The sequence below is a fragment of the Archocentrus centrarchus genome, chromosome 14 (assembly GCF_007364275.1).
Source record: "Archocentrus centrarchus isolate MPI-CPG fArcCen1 chromosome 14, fArcCen1, whole genome shotgun sequence".
In the NCBI taxonomy this organism is placed as follows: Eukaryota; Metazoa; Chordata; class Actinopteri; order Cichliformes; family Cichlidae; genus Archocentrus; species Archocentrus centrarchus.
In genome coordinates, this window is record NC_044359.1 from 38,051,426 (window position 1) to 38,075,949 (window position 24,524).

The 24,524-nt window shown below is 42.0% G+C and overlaps 1 protein-coding gene across 3 annotated transcripts; it reads right to left on the reverse strand.

Moving 5' to 3' along the window:
* Positions 1 to 1,626: 1,626 nt before the first annotated feature.
* On the reverse strand, positions 1,627 to 13,520 carry tiprl (TIP41, TOR signaling pathway regulator-like (S. cerevisiae)). Of its 3 annotated transcripts, none has more exons than XM_030745752.1 (8): positions 13,451 to 13,520; positions 12,239 to 12,366; positions 11,241 to 11,420; positions 10,571 to 10,670; positions 10,349 to 10,480; positions 10,115 to 10,210; positions 9,930 to 9,992; positions 2,134 to 2,271 (listed from the first exon to the last, which is right to left on the reverse strand). In XM_030745752.1, exons 2-8 carry the CDS (start codon positions 12,361 to 12,363, stop codon positions 2,140 to 2,142), a joined length of 828 nt encoding a protein of 275 aa, XP_030601612.1. In that variant the 5' UTR covers positions 12,364 to 12,366; positions 13,451 to 13,520; the 3' UTR covers positions 2,134 to 2,139. The 3 variants fall into 3 exon arrangements, with proteins under 3 accessions (XP_030601614.1, XP_030601612.1, XP_030601613.1); XM_030745753.1 differs by lacking the exon at positions 13,451 to 13,520 and adding an exon at positions 12,946 to 13,442; XM_030745754.1 differs by lacking the exon at positions 13,451 to 13,520 and having other exon boundaries at positions 1,627 to 2,271; positions 12,239 to 12,363.
* Between the last annotated feature and the right edge of the window lie 11,004 nt (positions 13,521 to 24,524).

Here is a 24,524-nt window from a genome sequence, read left to right on the forward strand (position 1 = left end):
CCTGTGAAATGAAATGACTAAAATTTACCATAAGATCCAGAGTTTTAAAAAAGCTCTTTTAAAGAAAAGTGTCCGGGCAGATTTAGAAGGTTTTCCATCTGAACTCATTCATTTATAAAGGAACAAAAACTCTTCTGCAGAGATAAACTCGCTGCTCTCATCTAACATTTTATTGTTTCCTCATATCTATGAGCACAACTGCTGTGTCTCCATAACAACATCAACATAACAGAGAAGTTCATGTGAGTGCAAGACTTGCACATCACATCATTAAAAATAGTATAAAGGAAAACTGATAAATGATAATATAAAACTTAGGATACAATATTAATTTTATTTTACTTCATGAGAGCATCTGGCCCTCAGAGTGTCCGCAGAGAAAAACTCCGGCTCTTGGACAGATGTAGTTGATGACCTCTGACCTACAATATGTGAGAGGTGTTGAACTGCAACCTTGATTATATTAATCTTTAGATCTAATGGACACCTACCGTGAGTCTCATTCATGGCCATTATCAGTCATCTTCTAACATCAAGACATTTATACATCTTACACTGTGTAGCAAAGGGCTGACCCTAGATCAGCCTTTTCGATGGCTCCAGAACCCAGCCAATGAGGGAGCACTGCGCCCCGCAGCGCTGTGAGAGCTCCAACCTTGTCGGGAGGGGAAGAAGAGTGTTCTGGAGCGTGCCAGTGTTTGTGGTCGGTGTTTGTTTGGAAGTTAATCCCTGTGTGCGTTTGGTAACAAACCCACCCCCACATCATCCAGCTGTATCAGTACGTGAAGTCGTCAATAAATCTTCAGGGAGGAATATTCTGGACTGAGCGTTCTGACCGATGCCCCTTAGCGGCCACATCTTCAGATGAACTCAGTTAAACAGTTTAACGAAAGCAAACAAAAACAGATCTGATGTTAAAATCATATTTTTAAAATTCTCAGACATCCACAAAATTACAATACACAGTGTTTAGAATATAGTTAAATAAATATTAAAAACTTAATTTGACCATTTCTGGAGATGAACAGCATCAACATCCTGGTCCAGGCACTGACTTTCTGCTTGCTGTGGAAAAACAAACACCTTTTGTCATTAGAGGAGAGCAGCAGAGGTCCATAAAGACCTGGAGAGGCCTGTAGGAAGCCCACAGCAGTCTGGGGGGTGTTCAGGGTCGCCTGATCCAAATATAAGCTTTATCAAAAAGGAAGATCTGAAGCCTGATCTTAAAAGTAGAGGGTGTCTGTCTCCTGAGGGGCCTGAAAGCTGAAGGCTCTGCCTTTTAGAAACTCTGCCTGCAGTCTGAGAGAGAAGCTCTTCATGAATCTGGTTTTAGGATATGATGTAGCCTCATCACTCAGGACTGTATGTCAAGACAAAGGTTTCAGTTGCTTCCATTCAGTGTTATCTATACATAACATGCTGTAGTTCTCTTTGACGGTTGTTAAACACAGTCATGAAATGCTGCTGGATAATTCACTGCATTTTGATTATGTAATTAGTAACTCCTATTTAAACTCATGAATTCATACTTTGGATATATTTTGTGTATAATAATGACGACATCAAACTTTCCCGTTGTCACACAGAGAAGCTAAAACAGTTATAGAGGGACGGCTCAACGCTGGACGGATTTAAATGACTTTAATGGTAAACCTGTTTGACAGTCACTGTTTTTTCACACAAAGCAGGAGAATTATTCTTACACGAACATATTGTAGACATTTACACTGAATCTGGAGGTGTTTGAGACACAAAGGAAGAATACAGTTCTTAACCTTCCACAGGTCACAGTAAAAATATTTACAGAAATTGTTTTATTTTGAAAATACAGAACTCTTTGTGATTGACAAATTATTGATGTACTAATATTAGAAATACAGAAACAGCTATTCTACCAGGCTTTATGTCACAAAGCAAACCATTGAAATGGCTCATAAAACAAAATCTCAAATAAACAAAAGAAAAGCTGCATTTCTGAAACAGGGTTAGAGATTCTATCAGGTTTAAGAACAAGCATCACAAACGATTTGTTCCTGTACAGGAAATCATGAGGGTAGCTATGGTGTTGTGTTAATGTGAGCTAAAGGATGGAGTTTAAGACTAATATTCTGTTTTTCCATTTTGCAGCACACCGGTGTGTCACTCAATTACTTTATTATCAGCTGTCTGGGTCGGCAACACAGGAAGGTCCAGCTTCTCACACTCTGTCAACTTGAGGGTTAAATGCTGGGCGATCTCATTAGGATCAGTGTACAGTGGAGCTGGAACATTCTGAAGAATAGAATAGAATAGAATAGAATAGAATAGAATAGACCAAACAAATATGTTGAGAAGACCTAATCTGGAATCAAAATGCATACAGTAAAATAGGTGTAAATTAAAACATAAATATATTTATGTTTTAATTTACATAAATATATTTATGGATGAGGGATTTATTTAAATGGTAAATGGACTCGTTCTTATATAACGCTTTCCTACTGCAGCTGAGCACTCAAAGCGCTTACACAACATGCTTGCATTCACCCATTTACACACATTCATACAAGCACTTCCTTCTACAGCTAAGTGCTCACTAACATTCACACACAGTCACACTCCAACGGTTGCATCAGAGAGCAACTTGGAGTTCAGCATCTTGCCCAAAGATACTTTGGCATGCAGACTGGAGCAGCCGGGAATCAAACCACCGACCTTCCGATCAGTAGATGACCTGCTCTACCTCCTGAGCCACAGCCACCCCGTGCATCCATCCATCTGGAGGATATGTTATTACTTGATAAAAATATCAAATAATAATATAATACACAATAAAATATTTTCAGAATCAACAATGCAAAAATGTCTTCCTAAATGTTGTATAAAGAGCACAGCAAATATCTGATGGCTCAATAAAATAGCATGTCTGGTTTGCAGTCATTGCAACTATAGAGCCGGCCTAGCTAATGTTTGATTCAGTCTGTTGGGGTCTTCAGCTCTGATCCTGCTCCCCCAGAAGACCACAGCACACTGAGCTCACCACAACTAACTGACAGAAAATCTCCAACATTTTTCTGCACACATGTTGGAGGATCTCAGCTTCCTTGGGAAACAGATCCTGCTCATCCCCTTCTGACATACAGCCTTTAGTTCCAATTCCAGTTGTTGATGCAAACATTAAGGTACTTGTACTCCTCCGCCATGTCAACATCTAGTCCCGGGAGAGGCATGGGCCAGCTGTCCTCTTCTGTCTGAAGTCGATCACATCTCTGTTTATACACCTTCAGATGCAGATGATCCCAGACCGCTTCATAAAAAACCCAACAAACATTCACCAGCACTCTGTTCTCCTCCTCCAGCCCATCACTAATACCTCCAACCACTGCAGAACTGTCAGCATTTCTGTGGTTGACCTGTACTGACAGCTCAGTGTCATGCAGTTTGACTGATACACTATATTGCTAAATTGTTTGCTTGCTCATCTGCCTTCACATGGACATGAAATTCAGTGAAATCCTACTCTTAATCCAGAGGGTTTAATATGATGTGGGCCCTTTGCAGCTAGAACAGCTTCAGCTCTTCTGGGAAGTCTTTCCACAGGTTTAGGAGTGTTTATGGGAATTTCTGACCATTCTTCCATCATCTGTGAGGTCAGACACTGATGTTGGAGAGAAGGCCTGGCTCACAGTCTCTAATCCATCCCAAAGGTGTTCTATCAGGCTGAGGTCAGGACTCTGTGCAGGCCAGTCAAGTTCTTCCACACCAAACTGGCTCATCCATGTCTTTATGGAGCTGCTTTGTGCACTGGCCATCCCCAAACTGTTCCCACAGAGTTGGAGCATCAAATTGTCACCCCCACACTGACTTGTCTGACTACACTGGCACCTGGATTTAATGATTTGGATGGTGAGTGAATACTTTTGGTAGCATAGTGTATGTATACTCGGAGGAATATACTATGATCCAGTAACATGTCCCATCAAATTGTCCCAAATGTCTTGGTATGCTGAAGCATTAAGAGTTTCTTTCACTGGAACTAAGGGGCCGAGAATACTCCTGACAAACACCCCCACACCATACCCCCCCACCTCACCCCATGCCCCCACACCAAAGTTTACACTTGGCACAATGCAGTCAGACAGGTACCAGCTCATCCGGGGGGAACCCAAGGCCTTCCCAGGCCAGCAGAGAGATATAATCTCTCCAGCGTGTCCTGGGTCTCCCCCAGGGCCTCCTCCCAGTAGGACATGCCCAGAACGCCTCTCCCGAGAGGCACCCAGGAGGCATCCTAATCAGATGCCCGATCCACCTCAACTGGCTCCTTTCAATGTGGAGGAGCAGTGGCTCTACTTTGAGCCCCTCCTGAATGACTGCACTCCTCACTCTAAGGGAGAGGCCAGCTTTTTACATGATTTCTGCAAAACACGAATGCCTGATAGTGTAATTCTACTGGTTTTTGTGCAACAAGAATTATTGCTCTATCTAATAAGGTCTGAATTAAGAGTTCTGCATCGGTCCTACATACGTTACAAGAAATCCCCCCTGAACCCTATGCTGTAACATACGATGTAACCTGACGTGCACCTCTCGAGAGATGCAAGGATTGTGATTACTACGTAGGCTTCAGAGTTACGTTATGTGCGTAGGCCCCACAAAGACCTGAGGCAGATGTCTAATTCATGCCTAACTGTTCACCATCACTCAATAAGCTAGCAGGCACAGCATTAGCAAACTAATTAGCATTAGCTTGCATGAGTAAATACCAAAAGAAAGTGATTGTGGATTGTGCACTCTACCTATAACCCTAACCTTAGAGGTAAGGTGAGAAGTTCAGTCATTTTGGAGGGACTTAGTGTAGAGCTGTTATTTCTCCGCATCGAAAGCAGCCAGCTGAGGTGGTTCGAGCACGTCCTGCCGCAGAAACTGCAGAGAGGGTTGTAAGACTGCAAATCTTAGCTCTCAGCTCTGGATAGTCACGTTTTGGGGTGTTTAATAAATTCAGTCAGATTTCTAGAAATGAGAGTTGCTTCCATTAAAATGGGATGGATGCCATCTCTCCTAATAATTCAATTCAATGTAATTGTATTTGTATAGTGCCAAATCACAACAAACAGTCGCCTGAAGGCGCTTAGGAAATCTGGGATTTCTGGGAAAAGTTTCATTTTTCCATGAAGCCCACATTGTTTTCTGGGCACCACTCAGATAGCCAGCAGTTTAAGGAGAGCATGCAGTAAACATGACAGTACTGGTCCGATTGGGGAGGAGACCAGAGAAAACCATCTTAGATAGTCGCGCTTTCTCGAGCTCTGAACAGTGCGAATGGTTGTTTTGGTTTTTTTCCAAGTACCTTGAGCCAATCTTTGCTCATAAGTTTACAGTCCATCCACGCTCTGGGAGACTAACAGCCAGACAGAGAGCGGCTTAACAGTGAATACGAAAGCTGAGCTGGTCTATTGAGGACAGCGACATGGCGTTCCAACTTACGGCAACTGGGGAGCAAGTGGAAGTAGTGCAGCCATAAACAGAAGTGAGGCTTGCTAACTAAAGCTAAAAGCTGCAGATGCGTGAGCAGCTTGAGATGAGGAACTGTTGTCACTGTTCTGAGAAAGGTGAACTATTAACTATTAAGTGCCGGCCACATTACTCAGTCCATGAATTCACAGCAGGGTTTGTTGTAACTGCCAGCGCTAAGGAGGTGCTTGGGGACCCAAATGAGTTCATTATTGTAGGGTCTTTACCTACGATGTAAAGCACCTTGAGACGACTGCTGTGATTTGGTGCTATATAAATAAAATTGAATTGAATCTCTCCAAAACAGACACCCTGAGGCTCTCTACGTGACCTTCATCACGTCGAGCTGTCAGACATCATGCCAGGGATCCACAGCACATAACCATCAGGACCAGAGGGGACAATACCTTGGACTGTGTTTACACAGACACAAAGCATACAGAGCTGTCTGCTTTTTATGCCAAAAAAAGCTTTTCCTACTTCTTTTTTTGAGGCCGTTTCAGTGCCTATACTTTAGAAATGAGGTCAAGAAAAGTCTGTCTTTTGCCTGATAAATTCAAGAAAAGTTAAAAGATTTAATATTAAAGCAGCTTCTCATTTCTTGGTGGATTTTAAGCCAGCCTGCCACTCACTAGGTTTAGATGTTGTAGACTTCACAGCACCTGGCAGTGGTCTGCACCCTGTAACCTACGATCCAACCAGAGAGACTTCCCATCCTCTTGCTTTTGGTGTTAGTTTTCATGCACTCTTAGACAGTAGCTCAATAGTAAATCATTCATGGGGGGGTGGCAGATGTGTGCAGACTATGACAGCCAAAGTGGGGGAGTGGCTGAGAGTCCCAAGCCACTAAACAATAGTGAGTGCAGCCCTCCATCCTTTGCTTTGTTTCCAGCTGACCGCAGTAAGGCCTGGTGCAGAGATAAAGGAAATATCCAACGATCCTGAATGGCAGCACTGATGCAGCGTTGGGTGATTGATATTTGATATTGTATCAGTGAATCACATTCTAGTAAGAAAATAATGATTTTACCCCTCTTTTCTCCCCTTTCTCAAAAATTACAACCACCAATCGCACTAAAGTGAGTTTTTGTTTCTAGAAGCCCTGGGTGTGTCGATGATGTCACCTCCACCAGAGGATAGGCCTGTGCAATTAGTAGAAATTTGATTTCAATTTTGATTTTGGCTCCAAACGATCACTAAAACAGTGTAATCGACAAATAAGGATTATTATTAAAATGATTTTGTCACATCGCGCTCCGTATACTCACCCCTGATTTATGCTGCAGCACTGCAGTCCTGCGGTCCTACAACAGAACCTATGTAAGCGGTCAGAGACACTGCCGGCAGTTATGCTTGTGCATGTGCATTATGTGTTAATTACTGTTAATTATCGAGCAGGAAATCTACGCCGTAACCTGACCTGCAGCTCCAGAGAAATATAAAATAACGTCCATTATGTCCCTCACAGTCACGGGGGATGATCAGTGAGGGGCGGCAGGGGGGGGTGGGGGTGTGTGTGTGTGTGTGTGTGTGTGTGTGTGTGTGTCTCCTCCACGGGTGTAATTAGACCCTGATTGGCCACCGAGCCTGATGTCAGTATGTTGTGGCACTAAAATGTCCAATTTCTTCCTAGAATTATTAGTTGTGATAACTGGCATTACCTTTCCATTTATTTATTTTTTGTTTAATTTATAACGTATTTATTTATATTGCAATTTAGTTATTTTTATATTGTATTTATATTTTTATATTCTGTATTTTTAAATTTAGTATTTATTTACAAGAGATTATAGAAATGAACTAGATTTCAAGGTACTGATGGTTCTTTAAGTGCAATGAATGCAGCGTGTTTACAAAGTCAGTGAGTAATTGTGTTAAATAACGGTGATTTCAATACTGACCAAAATAATCGTGATTATGAGTCTTTTTTCCATAATCAAGCAGCCACAAGATTCATAGTTCACTGCAACCAGAAGTCCTGGATGAACGCAGAGGTTAGACACCTCTGGGGAGCATGGGGGGTTCAGAGTCAGGTCAGGTGATGCAGCTGTATTAACTGCAAGGAGAACTCTGGAGCCAAAGCTGGACGGGGACACTTCAACGCCAGGGATCCCCGGAGGATGTGGAGCATCGCAGACAGCAGAAGGAAAGATGCCGAATGTCCCAGGGACCCATCTCTACCTGATGCCCTTAACACTCGCTTTGAGGTGTCCAGCAGCTCTGCCACCATCAGACTCACCTCATCACCAGACGAGCAGCTTCCCAGACTCACCGCTGAGGACGCTACAGGACCGGACAACTCTTACAACCAATCACCGAGTCTGCAGACTGCACAGCCGTGGTTGGCCTCATCTCAAAAAACGACCAGACAGAGTACAGATTGGAGGTGTAGAGGACAGCTATGTCAGCAGATGCAGACGCAGGGTGACCAGCATAATTGGGGACCCCACACACCCTGCCCACAGACTGTTGTCCCCACCCTCCATAGGGCGCAGATTACACAGCGTCAGAGTGAGGTCAACCAGGCTGTAAAACTGCTCCTATCATACAGCTGTGAGACTCAGAAACTCTGCTCCTCACTGGAATACAGTATTCAAGTACCATATAACAATACGAATAACAACGCAAACTGCTCATGCACCAGATCAATATTTTCTTTTCCTTTTTATGGTTTTTATTCAGTTTTCTCTTTTGTAAATGCCCAACTGTACACAGCATTCTTTTTGTTACTTGCACTGGAAGGACCTCAGAAACTGAATTTTGTTTTTGTCACGTTTTTCATGACAAGAATGACAATAAAGGTTTTCGAATCCTGGAACTACAGAGCCGACTTTGTTTTAGCAAAATTACACACGACTCAGTATTCATTTTAGTGACTTCCAGCTGACGCAACCAGGTGTCATTACTGCCGACAGTCTCACCAAGTCTACGCTTACCTTTAGCCAGCAGCTTCAAATTTGTCAGTGTTGCTTGCTCTGGCCCCTGGAATACAATCGACTATGGCTGCTGAAGTCTGTAGCCTCATGTTTCTAAGAATAACCAGTTTTTTTCTTCAATGGCTGTGTCACCAAAGAAAAAAAAAGCCTCTTTGGCGACACAGCCACCAAAAATCAATCTGAATTAATCGTGTTTCAACAGCAGCTGCTGATGGAGGAGGATGGAGAAGAATCTTTAAACGAGTCATTGACACCAATGGGTGCAGAACCCATGGAAATTAAGTCAAGTACATCAAGATATGGATCAGGTAGCTGAATATATTCTGAGATATTTGCAGTTTGGCATCAAAATGTAGAAGCTGAGTATTGCAGTGAATAATCAGCCTGCTGCACATGAACAGATTTACGCACAGGCAGCTAACCTGTTTAATCCTGATTTCTAATCAAAGCATGGAGAGCTTGCCTTGTGATGATTAGTTACTGTTGGTATGAAGTACCAAAGACCCCCCCCCAGCATCAGAAATGCCAACCATCGAGTGTTAAAGCAGCACCTCCTGCTTCACTTCAGACCATGTTTGTGATTTCACTGTGCGTGCTGTTGTGTGCTTTAGAAGTATCCCAGAAACAGCTCACCACTCCTGATGCTTTAAATGGTGCTGGGTCTACTTTTAATGCACTCTATGTCAAGCTTTAAAACTTTAAGAACAAATTATTTTGCTCTTTTTTGATTGTCTTTAAAACTTTTGAATGCTCCTCCTTAAACAGAGTATGCAGCAAAATAACCTGATGTCAAATTAAACAAAAAGATCACAACGTTACATGAAAACAAGCGTTTGAGTCAGTTGTTACATATTTATCACAATGAGCTGAAGTTTCCCTACAATGTAAATGAAGATTTTTTATAAACTTGGTCTTTATTCATAGCAGATATAACATTCTGCTGTGTTCATGCACAGAGATATTCTTATTTTTGTAACCATCCCAGAAACATATTAAATTAAAAGTGGGCCCATACTGGAATACTGATACAAGAACACTTTAAGCTCTGAGATGGTGAGAGGAGCATGCGTGACTCTGAGAAAGGTTCATCAGTCACAGACTGGCTGAAAAGGTCTGAAAAACAAAGCAGCACTGAGGCGACATCTGCATTCAGACCTTCTTAGTTTGATAACACGCACTGATGGCTGTTCATTAGTGTGAAGAAGAGCAACTCTTCCTTATATTCTTGAACGGTGGGCTTTACACAAAGACAACAGTACAGGGTGTTGACCATGCAGTAAAAGTAAATCCAGTGGCAGTTCTGTTTTACTGCTGAACTGAAGAAGTCAGGGAGGGGAAATCTTTGCTTTTTTTACATTCCCGAGATCAGAAATGCCAAACCAGAAACTAATTTCAAGCACAATATCATCGGAAATTTGCTTTTGGGAATCACAACTACAGCTCTGCAGGCTGGTGCCTTTTAGCTGGCTCTTGTAGCTCGTCTGTGCACGTGTTGTTGCTCACCTTCAGTTCTGCTATTTTGCTTTCCCTTGTGCTGAACTCTCGTAGCATGTAAACCTTTCCAGCCTGAAATCAGAAGCCACATCACCACTCAGTACAGCACTCACCACAGTCACTGCAGGTGAACTTTGAACTTAATGATGGAGTCTGGCGGCACAGTCCATCTCGGCTGATGAAAAACAACTTGCCTCATGATAGAGTCGAGTGTCATTGATTCTAATCAGCACTCCATCCACTCGGAGGAAGAAACGCATCAACAGGAAGAAACTGGTGGGCATCACTCTCTGCACGGTCAGACAGACAGCACATTACACTCAACAAAACCTTTGCAGGCAGGCAGAAAAAACAAAGGGCTTTTACCCAGATACACATTTACTATAATCATGGTGAGCGGCTCGCTCAGAACCATGAACTCCACTCACAATTTTGACACTAAGCATCGAGACTCCGTGGTCGTGCAGCTCGTCTTCAAACAGCAGCACCTCATCAAAGAACATGATGTGTTCCCGAGCCTTCAGCTTCTCCATGTCAATACGCTCCGCTGTCTTGGACACCTTCACATGAGAACCGCACATCAGTTCCTTATGAACCACTGGCTGTAAATATTACAAAGCTGTCGATGATACACCACCAAAAAAACCTACCTTTATCTGCATACCTTCTCCTGTCAGAGTGCCTCTGTAGTCTGTGGTGTAAGTCCAGTCATAAGGTCTTATCACATCTTTGGAGTGTTCAGCATCAGCTCTGCAAGGGGATATGATGACATTTACACTTATTTCAGCAATAATCAATAACTCATAAAAGCAAAGTGAAAACACAGTTTTACAGATGTAATCAAAGTCAAAAACAGAAAGTGCAAACACGAGGCTACGTCCACACTTCAGTTTCAGTGTATTAACTAGTGTGTATGTAGCCTGGGAGAATGAGCACAGAACATTTCATCCAGGCGGCGCTTCTCTCCCGTCCTGAGCACGGAGGAAGGCTTCGTTCTCCAGGACACGACTGAAAACGAATCTCGGATCAATGAGCTGGACAGAAGCCGACAACGTCGCCGACAGTCTAAAAACGAGCGCAGCTCAGTGTAAATCTGCCACAGAGTGCAGATGCCAGACATCCAGGTAAAAAAGCTCAGTGATTACTATGGTGATATGCTCTGTGCATCACACCATCACGCTGCATCACTCTCAGTGTCTGTGCAAAAAACTCAATCATTTTTTTCTCCTTTTAAAGTCCAAGCAGTGAGAAGTGACACCTGTTTAACTGTTGGGACATGAATGCTAACAGGGTGCTGCTGCTCTGTGACGCTCATCGTACCTGCTCTCCTGCCACTCTTGAGCACAAGCAACCTTGACAGTATCCTCCATGTTGTTGACTCTCTTAAGGGCGTCAATGGCATTGAATTCAATACCATAACCATCTGTGTGCTGGATGCGCAGTATGTTATCTCCAAATAACATCTCTGGAAGAGAGGGCATGCTCATGTCTTCTGATAGCCTGGAGAGAAAGAGAGTAAACAAAGCCTGCTGATGTCACAGATATCAGCTTCTCATTGGATACTTTTCTAACTTATTGTTTTTGCAGGATTCAAACTGTTGCAGCACATTTAGAAACAATAACAGATGCTCGATGGCTGAATTGTACGCATTTTATTTCTTCCTGTTCCAAAATCCAAAAAACTGAGCATCCTTCACTGAAGCACTGAAGCACTGGCAGAAAGCTTCCTGCAGTAACCTGCAGTGAAGGCAGCGGTCCTCGACCAACGCGAGGTCGCTTCATTTTGTTTTATTGACAGTATCACGGCTGCTTTGAAGCTTTCAGTGATTGGATGCTCGGCTATTGATATTACTATTTTGTTTTTCATCATCTACATGTGATCACATCACAGCAGATGATGTCATTTAGCGTGTGATTTAAGATGCTGTCACTGTGTGCACTGCAGGTGTGCCTGAAACAGCGTTCACGATGCAATAATAAGGTAAACCTGGAGTCTGCAGTGTGTGAGCTGCTGATTTTTTTCATTTAGGATGTGTCCATGTGTGAAGCTGACTTTATATTGCGTGAAGAAAAACCTGACTGACTTGGACAGGAGCAGGCTCTCTCTGTGTCACAGCCCACAGGCTGTGTGGTTTGGTACTCTGTCAGGAGTCCCAGATTTAACCACAACTGCAGGGACTGTGGCTGCTCCATCTCCCCTTTTCCTGAATCCAGCTTCAGCCTTGCTACATAACCTGAGTAACACCTTATCCCAACTGACCGAGTTTAACAAGTAAAAGCAAAATGATAACAAAAAAATACAGAGACAAACATCTCACCGTTCAATGTCTTTGGATTTCATGATGTGGTTTTTGGAAGCCGTCACTTTCCACGGTCCAAAAGTGAAGTCCTGCTTACTGCTCTTGAAGCCATGTGACATCATCATGGACAGAGAGGCCAGCATCAGCTGCAAGACAAACATCAGCAGGTTTGTCCAAACACACTGCACTCACACATCCTCTAACACACACACAAGTGCAGAGCATCTAAGATATCTCAGTGAAAATATCTTACCTACTGTTAAAATTAAAAAGGTTGTTAGAAACTCCAAATTCTGACTATTTTACAAACCTGGCAAGGCCAGCGTGAACCTACTGACATCACTGTCCACCTAACGGAGAGCCAGTTTAGAAACATTCAGACTAAAATAAAAAAAGATTCTGTGGTTGTACCAGCACCACAAACGTGCTGCTCTCAAAGTGGAACCACTGACAGCAGCAGCTGTGGAACACTCACTGACGGTTCACAGAAGTAGCCCACAGACTGACATGCTGTCTAACAGCTGGATTTCACAGCTGGTTGGTGAACAGTGAACAGGTATGATCAGGGTTTGGTCAGGGATGCTCTGAGCTTACACGTGGTTCATGTGTGGACCTGTAAAGGGCCTCCACCCACCGAAAGGTCAATATCATTCCAAATAGTTCAGACTGGCACAAAAAAAGATGTGTTATCCACACAGGCCTCCACATTAAAAGCACAGCTGTACCTGAAGTCTGCTGTTACCCACATGCTGGTTTAGCCGTGTGTGTTTTCTCCTGGACTGTGAATGAACTTTCTGAATCTTCCTCTCAAACAAATCTCTGACTTGCTGTCTTCCAAATCTCCACACTTTGATTGCCAAAGCTGGCACAGCCTCCCTCACTGCTGCAGGCACGGCAGAGCAGTTAGCTTCGTTACTTTGTTACCCTTCTGCTGCAAGGCAGACCCACATTTACAAACAAATATTATCATAAAGGCTTATTGGAGCTTTATTGTACTGATACAATTCCCCCATGGCGACTCCAAAGGCTTTCCTGTCTGTGTCAGTGGAAGAAGTGAGGGGCGCATTTCAGAGGCGGCTCCGCGGCTTCGGCGGCGGCTCGGCTCCCGGGGTTCCGGCTCCGGGGTTCCGGCTCCCCGGCTGAACATCAGCGGCTGCCGTCTTTACAGAGTTGCGACCCACACATACACAGAATACACTCATTTAACTCGATGTTGTTAAGAAGCGTTACCTGTCATTGGAGGTTACTTGAGTACGCCGGTAAAATCTGTCCGGTAATGCTCGTGACACCAATACTTTGGTTCCGTTTCTGTGCAACTTTAAAATCTTTATACTCACAGGGAAAAACAGTGAAAGAAAGAAAGCGGGAAACTGTTGCATAAATATGAGAAGTAATGCACAATAATATAACAATCACTATATGTTCGCCAAACACATCACGATAACAACAATGATGTTGACCCCTTTTTCTCCAGGCCGCACTCTTCGGTCCTCGGCCCAGAACCTCCTGAAGGTCCCGGTTTAACCCTCGGGGTGACCTCTCCTTTCAGGTAGTAGCCCCCAGGCGGTGGTATACCCGGCCCCTGCCCCTCCGTGTGGCTGACTCTGCTGATTCTTTTAAAAAGCGGCTTAAGACACTTTTATTCAGACAAGCTTTTAGTTAAATGTTTTACTTATTATTTTTATCAGCTATTTGTATTTATTTTAATTGCACTTTGTGATTTCATCTGTGAGAGGTGCTAAAATTAAAGTTTACTTACTTACTTAATTTGGCAATATGCAAGGTTATCAAAAATGAGAACAATCGTAATATTTTTTTTTTCCCTAAACTCTTTCATGGACCAATCGAGTGACAAAGCAGACACCAAAGTGGTAAACCAACCAAGAATTAAGTCCACAGCTGTCTCCACTGCTTCCCACAGCAGCCACGCGGACTTCAGGGCCTCAGAAGGAATAAGAGCACCGGTCGTTCATGCCAAGCTCCCACAGCCTGGAGACAGCACGGCTGCGAACTCGGTCTGTCATCCTCAGCCTCAGAGGAGCGGCGGAATCAGGACACTCTGCTTCTTCCAACCAGACCGCCTGGAGTTCCCACGGAGATGGTCTGAGCCTGTCTCCCTCCGAGGCCGGTTTGGGGTACCAGCCAGGCGAGGCTGAGTCTTCCCTCAGGCCGGCGGAGAGCAGCGCTGAATACGCAACAGGCTGACCGGCATCGACTCCCAGCACCGAGTGCGTCCCAGGTCAGAAGGTTCCTACCAATAATACTCATTATTATAGAGCGGGGTAAGATGAGCCATTTTTTTACTCTTTTTTGGGGGGGGGGGGGGGGTTCTACAGACAAAATTAAATGACACAGGTGTCCAGTGAAAACATCAGCTCTTAATCTGGAGTTTTGTCTAACAAATGAAAATATAAGAATGAGTCTATAACAAACAGCTTTGGAAATACAACATCACAAAAAAGGGGCTCTAGTGGCTCAGTTTGCCCCAGGCACGGGCTAAGTTGAACCAGTTCCCAGGGTAAAGTGACCCATCTCTTTTTCCAGTATTAAAACAGGCATAAAAGTGTATTTTTCCAGACAAAGCTGTTTAAATCGAGGTTACTGAAACAACAGAAAACCAGCTGGTTATGGTTTTCTTTTATTTATTATTTTCTTTAAGGTGAGGGTACAAATGAAGACTACTGTGATGATCCTCATGCCACAATCCCACATGGAAATGAAACTGTAACACATTCAGAGAAAAAACATATTACTGAAGCATGTTCAGTTCCAATTTTACATCCTGTCAATGTGTTTCACATTTTTGAACCTGTGAGAATAGGAGGTTGAACCTGAACACCTCACTGAGGACATCTATTCAATATTCCACTGATTGAGGTTGCAAGGAAATATGAGTGCTGCCCCCTCGTAGCAGTACCTCCAACCTTCTGAGGTTTAGGAAGCCTTCAACACATCATTCAGTGGAATGGAGTATGGAAGTTAAAATATGCTGCTGAACTGTTAATACAAAAAATTATTTCTTATCTGATTACTTGATTAACTGATAGAGTAATCGATAGAATACTTGATTACTAAAATAATCAATAGTTGCAGCCCTACTTGTATTCAGAAAGCCATAATCGAACAGTAGTTTTCAGCAGCAGTGGAGCTGTGAAAGGCCTTCAAGAAAAAACTCCCAGCAAGATGATGTCACTTCCTGTTGTTGCATTAAAAACGTGATAGTTTATGCTCACAACATGATGGCTGATATTCAAACATCGGAAATGCTTTTAGCAGCTGATCAATAAAACATCTGGATTATGTTTTTTGTTGTATGCTTTTTTTTTAATGTGATTTCTGCAAACACATTAGTGGAAGGAAACGGCGCTCTGGGACACATTAAATGCATGTTATATAAGTGTAACTCTTCTGGATTATATGCAAAAATGATCACACTATCGATCTAATAAGGCCTGATTTAGAGTTCTGCGTCGGTCCTATGTACATAACCAACATGCACCTCGAGAAATGTAACTACACATCCACAAAGAGTGTGATTACTGCCAAGGCTTCAGAGGTGCTTTCTGTTACATACAGTGGTATGAAAAAGTTTGGGCACCCCTGATAATTGTCACGATTTTCCTTTATAAATCACTGGTTGTTCGGATCAGCAGTTTCAGTTAAATCGAACATATAGCAGACGAACACAGTGATATTTGAGGAGTGAAATGAAGTTTATAGGATTTACAGAAAGTGTGCCGGGCTGAAAAACTCTCTGTTAGAACCTTGGCTCTATTTGTAAGATTATCATCAGCTCATTCAAAATGCAGCAGCCAGAGTCCTTACAGGTAGGTGAAAATTTGACCATATTACCCAAGATTGAAAGCACTTCATTGACTCCTAGTACAACACAGGATTACTCTTAAAATTGTTCAGTTAGTTCACAAACCTCTCATTGGGTTGGGCCCCACATTTCAGACCTCTGAGGTCATCAGGTGCAGATCTCTCAGCTGTTCCAAGAATCAGATCTGAGCATGCTCAGTGTGATTTTAGCTGCTGTCAGAGGTGGGAAGTAACGAAGTACAAATACTTCGTTACTGCACTTAAATAGAATTTTCAAGTATCTGTATTTTACTTGAGTATTTATTTTTCTGACTACTTTTTACTTTTACTCCCTACATTTTTACACAAATATCAGTACTTTCTACTCGTTACATTTTCAAACAGACTCGTTACTTTAACATCTGAGAGAAGTTTTTATTTCCGGTCACTGCGCCTAGTGATGCTACCTCTGACTCCCAGGCTTCGAAACACGCTTCAAACTCGATAGGTGAAGCAGGAGCTTGCTTCAGCTGACGTCACTGATGACGTTCGAACCGTTTCACTGCTTCATTCAGACTGAATCAGCTGACATCAGCTTTCAAATCTACTGAATTCTTGTCTGCAAAGTATCATCTTATGGATGTGTGGAGATTTATGAACCCTGATACCACACAATATACAATTCTAGCAGAAGCTTTCAGTCACGTATAGACTTATGGCTGTTGTCAACATATGGTTTACAATATGTCACTGATATTTCTCATTCTTATGCTCCATTATCAGATCATAAATTAATTAGTCTTAGATTAAAAGGAGTTAAGGAACAACCAATAATCCAATAAACTTAACAATAATCTTTTGGATGATAGGAAATTTAAGGAAAGTGTGTCTTTACTGGTTGAGGAAATTTTCAAAGAAACGGGGATGGACCCAATTCAAAAGTGGGAGTTTTTCAAGTTTAAGGTTCGGGAAATGGCAATAAAGCGGTGTAAAGATATAAAAAAGCAAAACACTAATAAAATATATAGTTTACTCAATAAATTGGAGCCTCTAGTATCCAAGCCTGATCTTTCTGAAAGTGAATTGAAAACTCTGCACATTCTTCAGGATGAGCTCGATAAAATGTATGTGAATTTAGCTAAAGGAGCGTTCATAAGGTCTCGAGCTAAATGGTTGGAAGAAGGAGAGAAATGCTCTAGTTATTTTTTTGCATTAGAAAAAAGAAACAGAAAAAGGAATAATATTGTGGCTCTTAACATTAATGGTATAATACGCTCAGACCCTATAACGATTTCTCATTATACTACCTCATTTTATAGCGAGTTATATTCCTCAAAGTTTAACCAAGCTAAGTGTGATGCATTTATGAATCACATTAAGGTGTCTGCACCTCTGGTATCGGAGACCTTTAAAGGCGCGTGTGAGGCTGAGCTTTCATCGTCAGATATCACTGAAGCTGTGCGTTCAATGAACTTAGGTAAGTCACCTGGTAGTGATGGTCTTACAGTAGAGTTTTATCTCTGTTTTTGGGACGTAATTAGTGACTATCTCTTACAAATGTTCAAAGATTGTATAAGTAAGCAAGAAATGACTACAACCATGAAACAGGGTCTAATAACTCTGCTGCCCGAGGCTGATAAAGACCTTTCAAAAATAGAAAATTGGAGACCTATCTCACTCTTAAATACTGATTATAAAATTTTAGCTCCGGTGTACGCTAAACGATTGAAAAACAACTTAGGAGAGATAATAAGTGAAAACCAAAATGTATTTCTTCCTAAGCGTCACGTAAGCTCTAATATTAGACTAGTGTTGGATTTAATAGATTATTCAGACTTTATAAACTCCAATGCTCTGATGATCTTCCTGGATTTTTATAAGGCATTTGACTCAATTGAACACTCCTTCATTTTGCAAACACTACAACTTTTAGGTTTTGGAGAGTCATTTATTAAGGTCATTAAAATGTTTTATAATGACATAACAGCTCGATTATCTTATATCCACGGATGTCTGGAAGGTTTCTGATACTGAGGGGTGTACGACAGGGCTGCCCAATTTCATGCTTTTTGTTTTTGATCATTGCTGAACTCTTACTCTTGAATATTTCCCACAACCCGTATATACATGGCTTAACAATTTTTAATAAAGAAATTAAAATGGCTCAACTAGCGGATGACACAGTCTTATTTCTTAAAGATAAATCACAGATACCAGGTGCTCTAGATGCAATTCAGAAATTTTCAGATGCCTCAGGGCTCAAACTAAATGTTGACAAAAGTGAAATTTTATGTTTATATGATACTGATGAATGCCATATGTTTAATATTCCAGTCAAACAAAGTGTTAAATTTTTAGGAATTCATATAACAAAAGATACAACTCTTAGACAACAACTGAATCTACAATCAAAGATTAAAAAAACACAATCAATCCTCAATATGTGGCTGCAAAGGGACATTTCTATTTTTGGAAGGGTGTTATTATCAAAAGCTGAAGGTGTATCGAGGTTCGTCTATCCTGCCCTTTCCCTTTACATTAATGACGGTCTATGCAAAGAAATTAATAGTTTATTTGTGAACTTCGTTTGGAAGAATAAATATCATCATTTAAAAAGAATATACTTTATATGGAAAAAGCAAAGGGTGGGTTAGAACTTTTAAATTTCTTCCACCTTAACAACACCTTCAAAGTCAAATGGATTAAAAAATGTTTCGAGTTATCAGAATCTTTATGGAAGTTTATTCCACACAATATATTTAAAATGGTAGGTGGTTTAAGATTGTTGCTAAGTTGCAACTTTATTGTTTCTAAGTTACCAGTAAAACTTTCAAAGTTTTACCAACAAGCTTTACTTTCATGGAAATTGTGTCATACACACAATTTTTCCCCACACAAAGAAATATTGTGGAATAATGGCAATATCACTACCAGCAACAAAAGCTTATATAAAAAGAATTGGATTGATAGAGGCATTATCTTTGTTGCAGAATTACTTGATGATAATGGTAACCTTTATAGCTATGACAATTTTCTGAAAACTAAGTGTTTTCCAGTGAAATAAAGAGTTTGCCACAGTAGTGAAAGCCATTCCTTCAGGAATAGTAGAGTTAATGAAAGCACATATTGCATATCAAAGGTTGAGTCTGCAGTTACCTCTTCTAAAAGTTGGAGGAACTGATTTAAGGGACAAGAAATGCTCAAATCAGCATATAAGGAAGGTTTTGTGTAGCTCGAGTATGGTGATACCCAAAGGAAGGTTTTTCTGGAATACACAATTTGTTATTCTCTGGAGCTTGAAAAAGGCGACTGGACTTCTTTTTGTTTCTTGAAGACGTTTCACCTCTCATCCGAAAGGCTTCTTCAGTTCTCAACCAAATGGTGGAGAGACCCAGGTATTTAAACCCCTGTGGGCGTAGTCCCCTGGAGGTGGTTATGACCCTCTATTGATCATGTGCTGAACACATGTGCCCAGGTGTGAAGGGGGCGTGGGTCATATTTAATCAGTGGTTTCAGTTGAAACCAACTTAGGACTCCGCTCCATTGTTTCCTGTGGCCTATTGAGGTCACTGGAACAAAGGTGTGAATGGGGGTTGAGACGTCTGGGAAGGGAGCTCAGGACAGCACTGTAAGCGGGGGAAAGTTGGTGACGTAATCCACCTCCTCTGTTCAATGATGGTTGTTCACAGTGGACATAGATGGCTTCTTTCACTCCTCTTTCAAACCATCTGTTTTCCCTGTCCAAAATGTGAACATTGGCATCCTCAAAAGAGTGCCCTTTTTCCTTCAGATGCAGATGTACTGCTGAATCTTGTCCTGTCGAGGTGGCTCTTCTATGTTGTGCCATTCGTTTGTGAAGAGGCTGTTTGGTTTCACCAATGTAGAGGTCCGAGCACTCTTCACTGCACTGAACAGCATACACTACATCGCTGATCTTGTGTTTGGCGGGTTTGTCCTTGGGATGAACCAGTTTTTGTCTTAGGGTGTGACTTGGTTTGAAGTATACTGAGATGTCATGCTTGGAGAAAATTCTTCTGAGTTTCTCTGACAAGCCTGACACATATGGGATGACAATGTTGTTCCTCTTGTCCTTCCCATTCTCTGTAGTTTGTGTTTGGCCATCATTCCTGCGCATCTTAGCTGATTTGATGAAGGCCCAGTTGGGGTAACCGCATGTTTTGAGGGCTTTCTTAATGTGTGTGTGTTCCTTATGCTTCCCTTCTGCCTTAGAGGGAACACTTTCCGCACGGTGTTGTAGGGTCCTGATCACCCCAAGTTTGTGTTCCAGAGGGTGGTGGGAGTCAAAGAGGAGATACTGGTCTGTGTGTGTGGGCTTCCGGTAAACTTCAATGTTGAGGCTTCCATCTTCCTCGATAAGCACCGCACAGTCCAGGAATGGTAACTTGTTATCTCTGGTGTCCTCCCTGGTAAAACGTATGTATTTATCCACTGAGTTAATGTGACGAGTGAAGGCTTCTACTTCTTGGGTTTTGATTTTGACCCAGGTGTCATCTACATATCTGTACCAGTGGCTAGGTGCCATCCCTTTGAAAGAACCAAGAGCTTTACTTTCCACTTCCTCCATGTAAAGGTTGGCTACAATGGGAGACACTGGGGAGCCCATGGCACATCCATGCTTCTGTCTGTAGAATCCATCATTGTATTTAAAATATGTTGTGGTAAGGCAGAGATCTAAAAGTGCACAAATCTGATCTGGGGTGAAGCTGGTTCTGTTCAGTAAGGAATCGTCTTCCTGTAGTCGTCTTCTGACGGTCTCCACTGCCTCAGTTGTAGGTATGCAAGTGAAAAGTGAAACCACATCAAAGGACACCATGGTTTCATCTGGATCCAGTACAAGATTCTGGACCTTGTTAGTAAAATCTGTAGAGTTTTCAATGTGGTGGGGAGTGATGCCAACAAGCGGTGATAAGATGGTGGCGAGGTGTTTGGAAATGTTGTAGGTGACCGAGTTTATACTGCTGATAATGGGTCGAAGTGGGACTCCTTCTTTGTGGATCTTTGGGAGTCCATAAATGCATGGAGTGGCTTCTCCAGGGTACAGGCGGTAGTAAGTGGGGCGGTCAATGGCTTTTTCCTTTTCAAGTTGTTGCAGGCAGCAAACAACTTTTTTCTTGTAGTTGCTTGTGGGATCACGTCTCAAGACCTCATAAGTATTGTTGTCACTGAGGAGTGTAGTAATTTTGTTGTGGTAATCCGATGAATTCAGCACAACCGTGCACCTCCCCTTGTCGGCTGGCAGTATGGTGATGTTTTGATCCTTGCTTAGGGCTGTGATGGCCTTCTTCTCCTGAATGGTGAGGTTGGATGGAGGAAGTCTTGCACTGGAGAGAGTGGCTGAAACTTTCATCCTGATCTGTTCTGCTACAGGATGAGAAAGTTTGTTGTTTCTTATAGCGGTTTCTGTTGCTGTGATGAGGTCTACTATAGGAAGCTGTTGTGGGGCTATGGCAAAGTTGAGTCCTTTGGCTAGCACATTTTCTTCTGGTTTGGTGAGGACCCTGTCTGATAGGTTCTTCACCCACTTCCCTTGGTTTCCATTGCTTATCGTGTCGTCCTGTTTGTTAACAGATGAATGGTATGCCTTGGTTTGCAGAGTTTGAAATTTACGTAGTTGTCTTTCCTTGCCTTTGATGTGTTGTGCATAAGGAACACACACACATTAAGAAAGCCCTCAAAACATGCGGTTACCCCAACTGGGCCTTCATCAAATCAGCTAAGATGCGCAGGAATGATGGCCAAACACAAACTACAGAGAATGGGAAGGACAAGAGGAACAACATTGTCATCCCATATGTGTCAGGCTTGTCAGAGAAACTCAGAAGAATTTTCTCCAAGCATGACATCTCAGTATACTTCAAACCAAGTCACACCCTAAGACAAAAACTGGTTCATCCCAAGGACAAACCCGCCAAACACAAGATCAGCGATGTAGTGTATGCTGTTCAGTGCAGTGAAGAGTGCTCGGACCTCTACATTGGTGAAACCAAACAGCCTCTTCACAAACGAATGGCACAACATAGAAGAGCCACCTCGACAGGACAAGATTCAGCAGTACATCTGCATCTGAAGGAAAAAGGGCACTCTTTTGAGGATGCCAATGTTCACATTTTGGACAGGGAAAACAGATGGTTTGAAAGAGGAGTGAAAGAAGCCATCTATGTCCACTGTGAACAACCATCATAGAACAGAGGAGGTGGATTACGTCACCAACTTTCCCCCGCTTACAGTGCTGTCCTGAGCTCCCTTCCCAGACGTCTCAACCCCCATTCACACCTTTGTTCCAGTGACCTCAATAGGCCACAGGAAACAATGGAGCGGAGTCCTAAGTTGGTTTCAACTGAAACCACTGATTAAATATGACCCACGCCCCCTTCACACCTGGGCACATGTGTTCAGCACATGATCAATAGAGGGTCATAACCACCTCCAGGGGACTACGCCCACAGGGGTTTAAATACCTGGGTCTCTCCACCATTTGGTTGAGAACTGAAGAAGCCTTTCGGATGAGAGGTGAAACGTCTTCAAGAAACAAAAAGAAGTCCAGTCGCCTTTTTCAAGCTCCAGAGACTACTATGACCTGGATAACTGAGAATCTACACAGACACAATTTGTTATTGCAAATTGGAGGAAAGCATGAATGGTTCACTTTCAATATTGTGTCTCAAACAAAATAAGAGAGCTTAACTTTTGCACAACATTTACCCTTGTAACAAAAAGCTATCATTGTTTAGGGATCTGGATGAAAACTGGACCTTCTGTCAAGTTAAGTCAGAAACTGTAATACATTTATTTTGTAACTCTCTTGCTTCTCGGTTTCAGAGGGACATGGAGGAATTTGTCAAAGATAAAACTAAACACACTCTCCAAATCACTCCTAAGGATGTCATAGTCAAGTTTGAATGTAGAGATAAAATTTTGAGCTTCATTATTAATTTAATGCTCCTCTTAGGGAAATTTCATATACATAAGGCAGGTCCTCCAGATCCCTCCCAAACTTTTGTGTTTTCTTAGTAGACTTCCATTCGTATGTAAACACTTTAAAGTTAACCACTAATAAGAAAGCAGAACTCACATTGCTGCATCTTCAAAATTTATCCTTGATTAATGCTGACTGATAATAATCATAATATGCCTTTGCTGTATTTTAAAACTTTTTTTTTTTTTTTACTTGCCATGTTTTGTATTTTGTTGTTTTTATGTTCATGCTGATGTCTGTTTCTACCTCATTTTATTTGTGTTTGTAACCAAAGCATAATTAAAGTTTCTGGAAAAAAAAAAAGACTGAATCAGCTGACTGCTTTGATTTCGCAGGCGGAGCTGTGAAACTTGGTGCGGTACTCAGAGTATTTAAGACGTTTCGTGTCTTGCACCAAACCTGCGGTGCGTCAGTAACAGCTGGTTTGTGTGAAGTGTGGGAATATTTTGATTTGGTGCCACCAAATAAGGTAAAATAAGTAGGTGTCCACCCATCCATTCCTTTCCAATTATATTGGAAACTAGTGCAGATAGGACGAGTATGGGAAAAGAAAAATGTTGATGTTTAAACCAAATCAATAGCCCAAATAATAATGAGGTTACAGCCAATTAATCTCTCCGATCTCTCAGCCACCAGGCAAAGGAATCCGGCTTTGTTATCGGAGCATAAACTACTTTATGACCAAGAAAACATGATGAAACTAAGTCACATTTAACTTGAAACATAAAATAATGCATCCGTATACCTTTAAATTGGTGTCCAATCCGATTAGCGGCCAGCGACGTTCAACGTGTCGAAAAGCAAACAGAAAGCTCGGGCAAAGTCGCTGGAAGCGGTGATCTATTATTCTATTATTCGTGATTATTTTTGAATAAACATGTTAATTCAAAAATAATACTCATAGTGCCATATCATTCATCCTTTCTCCCTTTCTTACTTCCTGGTCAAAAACATTTGCACAAAGTGTCTTTTTCTTCGATTTTTTAAGCTTGTGGATCTCTGTGAAAAACAGCTGAACGAACACAAGCACTCTGCTTACTAACACAACACACACATCCATCCGTCTGTATCTGTAGACAGAACCTGATAGGATATAGGTCATAACGTGTGTGCATCAAACAATGCAAAGATGCTGCAGATCGTTGAGGTGCGTGTGTGATTGAAAGCATTGCACTTCTCCGGCAGAGGGCGCTGTAAGTGAAGCTTCGAGTAATGAACCCATTTTAGAAACAAGTGCTTCAGTGCTCCACTAAAGCTTCACTTGCTCATCACAAGTCATCAGTGCCTCAAACTACATCTTTTCAACACTCTTCACTTTTTACTATACATCCATTACTCACTCTACCCCCCCCCCCCCCCCAACCTCGTGTACATATGTATGGACGTTTCCACGCTGTTACCGCTCTCTTTGACAGATTTGTTGGCTGTTCTAAGACTTTATAAAAAATTAAAATTTGCCATTTTTGTTCGCACATGTTAAGTGTGACTATTTTATTTTGGTAGCGC

Coding starts and splice junctions, on each gene's coding strand:
- tiprl (XM_030745754.1), bottom strand. CDS start 12,363: ATGCTGGCCTCTCTGTCCATGATGATGTCACATGGCTTCAAGAGCAGT. Junction 11,421..12,238: donor AAATCCAAAGACATTGAACG/GTGAGATGTTTG, acceptor CTTTCTCTCCAG/GCTATCAGAAGACATGAGCA. Junction 10,211..10,348: donor CGATGCTTAGTGTCAAAATT/GTGAGTGGAGTT, acceptor CTGACCGTGCAG/AGAGTGATGCCCACCAGTTT.